Consider the following 11961-nt stretch of genomic DNA (forward strand, 5'->3'; position numbering starts at 1 on the left):
GTGTCGATGAACAATTTAATGGATGAAGATGGTAGTTTCGTTGGTAGCTTCAATGGAGGAAGCAGCCTGTACACCATTGTTAGCGTTAACAAACGGAGTTATGATTTGGGCTATGGTTGTTGGTGATTAAGTAGCTGACGAAGCACAAGTATGAGGTGGTTGTTATGACTAAGCACTATATTGATAAAATATGTTGATCATAAAGATCAATTGGGGCTAGCTCGTGCTTTTTAAATGTGTGTTTATTAATTAGGTATAAATAGTGATTGTAATCTCTGATTCGATTTTTCGTAATTATGGACATTATAAACTATCCATTTCTAGATCGATTTACTTTCATTTCTTACTGATGGTACTAAAGTTACATCATCTCTTTGATTATTTTTTCTCTAGTTAATACACACTTAAATCTCCCCTATTTAATCTGTTAGACTGTTATCATGAATTGATTACCATGCAAGAGCTTCATACTTTTCCCTAAACATCCTTCAACTCCTTTCTCATTTAGGCATAAATTTAAGTGGCTCCAACTCTTACTTAAAAGTACATTTGTGTTTGTTAAACTAGTGAAACAAATCGATGGCACTATTTAACATACCGGTCGCACTAAATAATCTACTCAAATCAGTGGAAATTAATTGCCACGACCATGGCAAAACACAACAATTCTTTAATCCAATTATCAACCAAGGCCTTACTACAATTAGACCCATCTATTCCATGAATGAAGTTTTAAAGGCAAGTTAGCTTTAGAAATTGGTGGATGAAGATGAAGCATTCAAAAGGATTATAAAGGTAGATGAGAAATTATCTCCTCGCAAATCGCAGCCTTGTCAAGTTGTCGAAGATGATCTACGGAAAGATAAACACTTAATTATATATTTTTTTTTAATTCTATCATTTGGAATTGTACATTATTCACACAAATTCTTTTGACCATCTTTGGTGATTATCCGTTTAGAAAAACATAATTATGTGAGACTTCGTTAGATAATAATCACATGAAATCTCATTAGATTCTTCTCAACGTGTATTTTTCAAATATCAACTAGTATACTTAAAGATATTAATTAAAGTATTGCATCGACAAGCGTAAACGGCAAATAGTACAATTAAAAAACTAAGTATGCAACTTAGAAAATGCAACACCAAAAAAAGGACCAATTGTAATTTGTAAACACTAAAAAAAAAATTGAATTAAATGTGACAAAGATGATATTAAAAATGCGGATTGTAGTAATATAATAGTCACTCAATTTTGCTACTAAATAAAGCCGAGGTACAAATAATCCAAACATTACTGACCAACCAACTTGTGTAAGTCAATTGCTAGCTTCATCCTTAGGCCAAAATAGCCCTTAAAAATCAAGTACGGAGTATAAAATACTAAGAGAAAAATATTTTAAATTTATGCTAGATCTACAGAAGAAAATACATAGTGAACATTACCAAAATATCTCGAGGTCTTAAGCATGTAATAAGCTAGTGGCAGACGAGATGTAAAACACAAGGCTGCGCTTCAAATGAAATCATCGTGCAAGTCCAGATAAAAAGTTGCAATTTAACCAAAAAAAGGCTTTAATTTTCTGCAAGATGATGTTGAAAGAACCATGAAATGCATCGAGTAACTCGGTAAGGTTTCCTCCCCACTCCCATCCTTATCTTAATATTGAAAGGTTTCAAATCTTTCAATCAGGGCTTAACCTTCAGAAAATAATGCCTTCAGAGAGTAAATACAAAGCTCTAGGGTTCACCAGCTTGTGGATCAGATTGATTGACCACACCTGAAAAAACAGTAAGCTCATCTTTCATCCCTAACTTCGCCCCAGCATCATATACAGGTATAGAATTGTTATTGGTTATTTGTGGTTCTGCAGGAGGGCCAACATTATTTGCTGCTAAATCCTTCTGTTCTTGATTTTCTGGTTCTGGAAGCTTATCAAACCCAGAAGGACGACGTTCCCGCCTGACAGGCCTCTCATTACTGCGGCTCCGGCTACGACCACGACTCCGACTACGGCTGTAGCTACGGCTATAACTGCGGCGGGGACTTCGACTGCGGCTCCAGCTTCGACTTCTACTTCGCGAACGACTACGACTCACACTTCTGCTATAACCTCCCCAAGTACGAACCTTCTCAGGGCTAGAACTGTAACTCCTTCCTCTACTCCTTGGAGTCACATCTCTCCTGTTATTATCAAATCGCCCTCTACCACGGCCACGGCTAAATCCACCATCTCTACTGTTGAACCTCTCATTGGACCCAAAATCATCCCTGGACCGACCTCCATACCCACCACTAGGCCCACCAAATCCTCCTCGCCCTCCCCTATTTCCACGGCCACCAAAATCTCCTCGCCCCCCACGTCCAAAATCATCTCTATCTCTCATGCCACGCCCTCCAAAACCATCATTTCTCATGCCACCACGAAATCCGCCAAAACCACCACCACCACGACCTCCAATGTCACCATCTCTGTCCCTCATGCCACCACGACCACCAGAATCCCAGCGTCCACCGCCAGCAAAAGCAGGACCAGGGGCTGATTCATACCTATTCATTCCATTACGGTCTTTATTGAAAGCAGGACCACCACGGAGAGCCATTTCTCTCACTTGTGGAGGGACTTGCTGGTTAGCCCCCTCAAGCACTTTAACCAGATCACCAGCATGCTTCCAATCCTGTTCAGAAAGGAAGGTATAAGCCATTCCAATTGCCCCTGCTCTGCCAGTCCTACCGATTCGGTGTACATAGTCTTCAATACCAGTAGGAAAATCATAATTTATCACCACCCTGCAAACAGAGTCCTTGAGAAGTGCAGAAAGTGAAATGAAAATGATTTAAATAACTAAAAAGGCACATCTTTGGGAATATTGACATGGTACTAGAGAGGAAAAGTTACTTGAAAATTCAGGTACAATAGACTGTTCCAGGGACAATGTGAAGCAAAGGAAGTCTTTACCTTATGTCCTTTATATCAAGGCCTCTGGCAGCAACATCAGTTGCAACTAAAATTGGTGACTTCCCGGAACGGAATTGATTCAATACATAGTCTCTCTCACTCTGAGACTTGTCCCCATGAATTGCAGCAGCAGGAAAGCTGCGTCCAATACTACGTGCAAGATCATTACAGAGCTTTTTTGTAGAGCAGAAAACAATAACTTTAGAGCCCCTTTCCTGGGCTCTAAGAATCTGCTCCAAGCGTCTTTGCTTCTCCATTTGTGGTACAACTTCCACATACTGCAGTTTCACAAATAATAATCATTAAAAAAAATCTTTAGAGGGAAACAAGGAAAAAAGAATATCCTACAAGGGATGTATGGCATACAATAGAAACTCTGGTTTGAAATAAACATTCCCCACAACAATTGCATTCATGCACACTTCTTGAAAGCTCAAACATCAGAAAAAATCATAATGGGAAGTGTTCCAGCTTGCCCAAAAATAACTAGTCACTAAAAAATCTGATGAATACCTGTGTGATAGACTTGTTTGCAGCAAGTTCATCAACATTGCCAATGTTCACTTGCACAGGATTGCGGAGCAAATCACCAGCTATTTTCCTGACTTCTTTTGGCCAAGTTGCTGTGTACATGAGAGTTTGCCTGTGAGGAGGCATTTCATTCACTATCTTGCGTATTTGAGGCTCAAAGCCCATGTCAAGCATTCGATCTGCCTCATCGAGAACAAACAGCGAAACTTGTCGAAGATCAATATTTCTCGTCTCAAGAATGTCATTGAGACGACCAGGAGTTGCCACAACAATATCAGCTCCACGGCGCAATTCTTCTAGCTGAGGACCCTTTGGAGCTCCACCATATAAACACTGGGAGATGAAGAATATTTGCATAGAAATAATCGGATAAATCAATAGCTCAAATAAAATATAAAATAGAAAAAGAGCGAACATATCATTGACATAAAACATAAGTAAATTAAAAAAAAAAAATAACCCACCGTGCAAGAAATCCTGGAAGATCTCCCAAATTTATTGCCCTCCTCTAGAATTTGTGTAGCAAGTTCACGAGTCGGTGCCAAGACTAAGACTGTTGGACCAATCCGTGGATTATTACGCCGCTGTCTTAGATGCATAAATGCAGGCATCAAATAGCCCAACGTTTTCCCAGAACCCGTCTTTGCAATCGCCACTATATCTTTGTTTTGTAGTGCAATAGGCCATGTTTGTGCTTGAATAGGAGTTGGTGAAGAAAATCCAGCAGAATGTATCTGTTACAAGAAAAGACAACATGATCAATCCAAGATCCACCACCCATTTATTGTTCACATGTAACACTAAACTAACGGGGAAAGAAAAGGTTATCTAATATGCGGTTGCTTACTTAAGCAACGCGAAGCAACAATAGGAGGCAATTAAGATTTATAAGGTGGGGGCCAACAAGCAAGAATATCCCAGTCACATGAGGAGTGATGGATGAAGGCTCCAAAGTCCATTTGTGCAGCCTTCAAAGGAATACTTGTTGCATGTAAAGTGTGCGCATAGCAGTGCAGCGTACGACATATGCTCCCCACCGGAGCAGATATCGCACCTGCGACAAGAAACTTTTTCAGTTAAAATAGTATAACTAAAAAGCTGGATATTGGAAGGGGACATACACCATTTCATATATAAACTTATAAGTTATAATTTATATAATTACGCATTACAAACGTAATTCATACCTCTCTTAGTATCTCTGGGGGAAAACCAGTGGCATCAAAGGTCATGAATGGGGCAGGAACATTTTCTCCCTGTTCACATAAGATAAAGGCAAAATTACGTCAGAGACTACAAGAGAGACTTTCTATAAGATACATGTTACAAATTCAAGTGGCCAGTACAAGTTATCTAATACAGGCCTCGAAAAGTCCATATGTGCACAAGTTCAATAGACTGCATAGACTGATACTGAATGGGCAATTATTATCGTACAATTGGTGTTACCACAACCAAGGCTACATTTGGGTAAGATCCAAATCAGCAAGAATATGACTGAGGCTATATCATGTGCATGGTACAACTGGTTGTCCTTTGAATATCTTATACTGACAAATGAATCTATTTTTTGACACCTTAATGAAAATGAATAGAAGAAAAGTTAATTAAAAAGAACAAATAGCATCAAAATTCAAAACAAAAGCAGAAACACTGTTTATTACAAATTTACAATACAAAAAAAAAGGTGCCAATAGATGGACTAGGAGTGGAAAGTAGCACAACAGACTTTAATTGACTCACTTGAAAGCTAGCACACAAAAGAGAGACTAAAAGGATGTGAAAGGGGAGTGGCTATGAAGTAGAAGGGGGGTAGGGAGAATCAAAAACTGGAACTATCAAGATTCATGGTAAATTTGATTTGGTACAAACTACGAAGAGGCCAGTGAACATTCAAATAAGAATTTAGATTTTATGTTGTGTTCAGGGACCATACACACATGCTGAACTCAATTTGTTTAGCAGAGCATCATATCTTTCATGTTAACAACCACTCAACCAGAAGCAACAGATGAGCCCCTCACTGGACCATAAACACTGCACAATTTTATCAAACCAAACCTTCTAAGCTTCCCATAAGCAAGACATAGAACAGATAGCACAAACAAAATTGTGACTTTCTATCCAAGTCACAGGTTCCAAGTCACAGGTCTACTTTTTAGAAGTGTAGTAATAAGCATAAGCACACTAAGCTAATAGGGTCTTGGATCCTATGCATAAGCGGTGAGTTGAGGTGAAGAGAGCACACATTTCTTTGGTAAATAGTAATCAATCTCTAGTTTCATCAAACTTAACATCAATTATTATCACATATCATTGAACAGGACATGGAGGATACTATATTGAATAAATAAATAAGAAGGCAAAAGGAGTTTAATGGGGTAAAATGATGAACAAAATAAATAAATAAATTAAATAAATAAATAAAAGAGTGAAATAGAATCAAGGTCGCTTTGAGTAAATAGTGGCACAACTGGCATTAAAAGTGATTTCACATAATTTTTTTAATCATGAGTGTTGTTTCTGCAAAGAGACCGGTCAGGGAAGGTTTTGAGGGTAGATTAACTATCAATAATCTACACTGAGGATATGTCAAGACTAAAACATATACTTTAATATATTTTTTAATTTATTTATTTTTTACCTAAACTCATTGTGTTTTGCAAACTCTATTTATTTCCTTTGTTAAGGTTATTCTCAAACATTTAACGTGTTTTTACAAGAATGATTTTCCTCAATTTAAATTTCCCCTAAGCACTCTTTTAAATTTAATTTTTTTTTTTTTTAGTTCCTTTTTTTTCACTTTACACTGCCATTGTTTTTTTTGCTCACTCTGTTTTCGTCTACTTTCACTTAATCACTATTCATACTTTGTTCCATTTCTTGAGGATGGGTACTTACGACTATTCATGTTAGCCGACCCCACACCATTTTGGGATCAAGGCTTTGTTGTTGTTGATTGCGCTGTTTGACTAGCTTCCAAATGCTTCACATAATTTTAACTTACAACTTGATCAAAAACTAAAATTTCATAACACTCTCACATTTACCTTACTACACGCAAGCATATGTTTCATGCAAACTAAAACCGGAAAACAGAAGCTATAGGATCCAATTATCCATACAGATAGGAAATACTAAAGTACAAAACTAAAGCAATTAATCATTAATTTTGCTTAGAAATCAAAAAAATTTATTCAGAAATTAAAGAATTATACATAGGAAGAAAAGGTTTTTGTCTGACTCTCAAAAATCCTTGGAAAGGAAAAGGAAAAACTTGCTGGTCATGCTAATTTCAGAAGAAATTCTTGCACTCAGGTTTTCAACTTTTAGAAACCGTTAACAAGACTTCATATGAGTTTCTGTGTAGGTTATTGTTCCAACTACAAAGCAAATGGCTGATATAAATTCTATTGATACTAGTGTCACATCAACAGGTATCACAAGAGCTTCAGCCACGGGCTATTGTTCAAGCTACAAAACAAACGGTGCCTATGAAATTATATTAGTCCTTGTGTCACATCAACGGGCATCACAAGAATATATACCCCATCATGACAAAAGGGCTACCAGATGATGAAAGAGCAAAAATAGTTAACAAGTAAACAAACTAATTAACCAAGCACATATGGACTATTGAAAGGGATGAGCAATAATATAATTATGCACTCCAAAAACAATAAAATTCACATATGCCAAAACAGAACCAAACATTTACGTACTGAAGCAGTCACTTCATGTTGCTGTCGATAAGCCTCGACTGAAGAAATGTTCATAACATCTGAGGAACCAGGCATAATTGGAGATGGCCTCAAAAAAGGTTGGTTAGTAATTGGTAGATCAACATTTGCATGATTATGCACCCCATGTGCAGATATCATATTCATATTACCATCATGGCCAGGTGGCGCATTTTGATGAGGGAAAGCACCCATCCTCAAGTCCTACAACGACGATGAGCAAAGATCAGTTTCAAAGCTTAAAAAATTCATATCTGTGAATGCAACTGATACATAAACAAAGTTCAATTATCTGTTGCACAGTAGGCATTCATGTAGTTTTATAATTTGTTAAATACAAAAGGTTTTATCCACATCAACAATGTCTGACCATCAGGCTTTTCTGCATGTTGAAATTCATTGAACATTGTTTCAGTAACCTTTCTGATAATGGCCCAACTACCAGTCCCTCTCCAAAGAGGTTCAGTCGCACTAGAGCCCTTCCCAGCCCCAAAAATGTTGCTGGGTGAAAAATCTCATAAAAGACCTAGAGTAATCATACTGTATAGTATGCTTCAATCAAATGGATTTCAAATGTAAAAAATAGATAAACAGGGATAAAAGAAAATACTGCCAACAAAAGGAACACCCAATACAGAAGGTCAGAAGACCCCACTAATTCCATTGAAACTCTATTATGTAAAGTCATTACTACAAAAAAAGTGGATCTCTAGTATCTTCATATCTGTCACTAAAACTTGACCATTTTTTTTACACCCATGAGGGCCATGACTCTACAAAAACCCTCCTCCCCCAAATGGAAATATACCCTATACCACAAATAGCGAAAGGGTCAACTCCCTCCGAAGAGTAATGTCCCCAAGGTTCTATTCCATATTTCCATATCAATGCCACTCGGCAGTTCAATTATCAAATGGATAATATTGGAGATTACTTTCAAAACAAGAACAAATGAACAATATGGTTCCTTAGTTGGTAGTAGTATCCACTTTTCTCTCTTCCAAATCTAACCCATATTTTTTATCCGTGAATCGGGACGCATCGACACGGTACGGCTGGGTCAAGTAACAAGTCCAAGCATTACAGCTAACTACTCACTAAGCAAAACAGTTATCAAAGTCAATAAATCGTAGGGCAAAGGCACCAATTTAAAAATACGAAGTATAGCATTTCAAAACAGAGAACAATGTACCTGCGGATTTCGCGCCATAGGTAGGGCAGCAAGATTAGGGTGATGAGGAGCCGTCATTGGTGCTTCCTTGTTAGCATTGAAGTGATATCCTGGCCCAGATCGTAGTTGCTGGGTTTCATCATAACACAGATTTCGTCCAACAGGAGACAAGCCATGCTGCTGACTATTCATCATGGATTGGCCCATCTGATTTTGGTAAGTGGAAGCGTGTTGTGGGTTGACAATATCATTTCGACTCTCCTGCAGTTTAACATTTAATGGAGGTTGATGCATGTGCATAGAGGAAGCAAAGGGTATTGATTGACCAGAGAGAGGACTGGCGTGCAATCCATGATTGGAAGCATTGACAGATGGTGGAGCATGACCAGCTGCACGACCACTTGGCTCAACCTGAGAAATGGATGTCCCGGTTTGCTTAATCTTAGAAATATCGGAATCATCTTGCTGCTGGGGTATTGCATTTCTATTATCTTGTTGATACGAGAATTGTGGTCCTTGTGGCATGAGCTGAGGGTGAGGTTGTGCATTTTGCTGCCCCTGTGGGAGCATCGGTGGTTGCTGGTAAGCAGCATAATGCATTTGATGAGGCATAAAATGATGCCCCTGTGATTGTCCTACAGCAGGACCTTGCTGCCCCGGTGCTTGCTTCCCTAACTGCTGAGAACTATGCTGAACGGGGAGTTGCACTGTCTGTGACCCTTGTTGTGGTAACTGTTGACCACTTTGCTGTGTCATTTGAGATCCATAATGATGTTGCTGTGCTGCCTGTCCCTGTTGCATCGGGGCTTGACCTATCTGCGAGCCTCTTTGAGCCAATCCTTGCCCATAATGTGCATATTGCTGCTGCCCTGCTGGGGGGACTTGCGCAGGCTGCTGCTGAGCCATTTGTCCAGTAGGGGGACCCTGATACTGACCCTGCTGCTGAGAAATTTGTCCAGCTAGAGGACCTTGAAACTGTCCTTGCTGATGAGATAACTGATTCATATATTGCTGTGGATACTGAGAAGCATCAGCAGTTTGTACATGCTGTGGTACTTGCTGCACAGTCGCCGGGGATGCATTGTCAACATGTGGTACACCAGATGGAACTGGTGGAGGTACACTACCTGGCTTTTCATATTGAGTGATATTCGTCTCCGGATTCCAGTAATATGTAAGGCCTGAGCTCCCATCAATCAACCCTTTCCAAGGACTTGGAAGGGTTGGATCATCTGGCGCATACCTAGGACCAGCAGCAGCAGAAGCTGCTTCCGCATTTGCCATCTTCCACTATCTATAGTAGGAGACTACACAAGATTGAAATACATAAGCAAATAATCATAGCTAACTAGCTAGCACAATAAATACTCTATTGAAACTCTACAAGCCTTTCCTATGATGCAAGCAAGCAATAACTACGCCATTGCCGTTATGATTAACAGTATAAACAAAATTATCCATCACCAATGGATATTATTAATGCTACTCCATTTAAGCTACATCAAATCATTAATTGCAACTCCCCTTTATTCCACACCCTATGTTATTCGGCCTCGAGTACTTGTGTCACATTTAGTATGTCAATCTAGCAACACTCGGCTTTTAAAACGAAACTATTCCATATTTAACACGAGTGTCCATACCCAAATCGAGAATCCAACACAGTTTCTGTTTTTTAAAAAAAAAAAAAAAAAAAAAACCAAACAACCTCAAGCTAGAACTCAGATCCAGGCCCGTCCCTGAGCAAGAGAAGGCGGGGCGACCGCCCTCGGTTCTGGGAGAAAAGGTCAAATTTCATGCTTTTATCCCAACATTAAAGGATTATCTAGACAAAAGTTTGCAACACATTAATTATCAAAGTAGGCTGGAAAATTACGTAAATTCTTCTAACAAAAATATGAATAGCAAAATTCTTGCAAGAAAATCGCTAGTTATAAATCTTAACTTCAGTAATAACCATTAAACGATATTGGAATAATCCAAATTCGAAGAACCCTAAATTGATGATACTGTCGATAAAATTAAAGATTAACACTAGATTATGAAATTGATATTCGATGAATAAAAAATAAAAATATCTTACCTCAGAAGCTGCTTCAATGGAGGAGAGAAGCTCACAATCCGCTTCAATGGAGAATTTGGAGAACGCTTCAATGGAGGAGAGAGAGGAAGAGGGGTGCAGCGAGGCAGCGCAATCGTGAAAAAGCCCTAAACGGGGGATAAAGAAAATAAGTATAGACCTAAGAGTAATGACACGCCTATGTTGTCAATTCGTACGGGGTAAAATTTTATACTTCATTGTTTGTGCGGCAGGCCACGTCATATGGTTTTAAGATTCGTAATTAATGTAATTAGGTAATAGTATACTAACTAAATAATTATGTAATTTAATTGTACATGGTAAAGATGTTGAAAACTGAATAGACATCAAAATCTTTCTAGCAACTGATTACATTATAAGTCTAAGAACTTGTTCTCTTCAACTGAAATAAGGAGATTTAATTTAGTCTGATTTTAATAAGGTCTCAGTTTTTATTATCTTTCTGGTTTGATTTGATTTAATAATACGATTAAACTTTGACCGCATTTTAATACTAATCTATAAAGGAAAACATCATCAAAATGAATCTTTTAGAATCATCTCATTATGAACTTTTCAAATATGTAATTTTCATTTTTTTTAATACGCAATTAACGATATTTTGTAATAAGTCAATGATAATCAAATTAAAAAATAAAAAGTCAATGATAATAAAAAGTTTTGATTTGATCTGATCTGAATGTTTTTAGTCTGGTCTGATTTGAATATATTAAAGAATATTAATAAGTATCTGAAACAAGCTGAAGAGAACAAGTCCTAAGACCCTGTTTGCTCCACCTTATTTTTGCTAAAACTATTTTTGCGAAAACTAAATTATTTTTACTTAAGTGAAATTAATTCTACTAAACTGAAATTATATTTGTTGAATTGAAATTATGTTTAATAAATCTTTATTATATTTCTCCACTAAAGGCACTGATTTTTACTGAACTAAAATTTATTTTTACTGAACTTGAACTTATTTATACTAAACTGAAATTAATTTTGTTGAACTAAAATTATATTTACAGAATTGAAATTATTTTTACTAAATATTATTTTTAATTTGTAAGATGAAGTGAACAAGACTTATTTTTATTGAAAGACAGTAAATCTGAAGGTAACTATAACAATCTATATATTCCGTAATCTATATGTACGTAGTAGCTTTAACTCATTTAAGGGTAACTTTTAATTTGTAATGAGTTTGATTGCAGTTTATTGTGTATCTTTAGTGGATACATGTAAAGGCTAATATGAATAATCTAATACATTATTATAAATGTTTTTTAAGGGTAAAATTTATGTTGAAAAATTTGTAAATTAAATAGAATATAAGGTTAGCTTTAATTATTTTAGGGTAACTTAACTCATCTTATAATAAATTAATGAAAGTCCGCCTTATAAACGTAGTGTTTGGTGAAAAGTTGAAAGATGATATTGATCGTGTTGGGTTGTTAGCTATTTTGGATAAGT

At 37.1% G+C, this 11961-nt stretch overlaps 1 protein-coding gene across 1 annotated transcript; it reads right to left on the minus strand.

The window, feature by feature from the left end:
- Positions 1 to 1216: 1216 nt before the first annotated feature.
- On the minus strand, positions 1217 to 10659 carry LOC110717709 (DEAD-box ATP-dependent RNA helicase 40-like). Its single transcript, XM_021896476.1, has 8 exons — positions 10489 to 10659; positions 8427 to 9712; positions 7217 to 7438; positions 4682 to 4750; positions 3959 to 4228; positions 3477 to 3827; positions 2964 to 3241; positions 1217 to 2794 (listed from the first exon to the last, which is right to left on the minus strand). Exons 2-8 carry the CDS (start codon positions 9687 to 9689, stop codon positions 1744 to 1746), a joined length of 3504 nt encoding a protein of 1167 aa, XP_021752168.1. The 5' UTR covers positions 9690 to 9712; positions 10489 to 10659; the 3' UTR covers positions 1217 to 1743.
- Positions 10660 to 11961: the final 1302 nt, after the last annotated feature.

The sequence above is a fragment of the Chenopodium quinoa genome, unplaced genomic scaffold (assembly GCF_001683475.1).
Source record: "Chenopodium quinoa cultivar QQ74 unplaced genomic scaffold, ASM168347v1, whole genome shotgun sequence".
Lineage (NCBI taxonomy): Eukaryota > Viridiplantae > Streptophyta > Magnoliopsida > Caryophyllales > Amaranthaceae > Chenopodium > Chenopodium quinoa.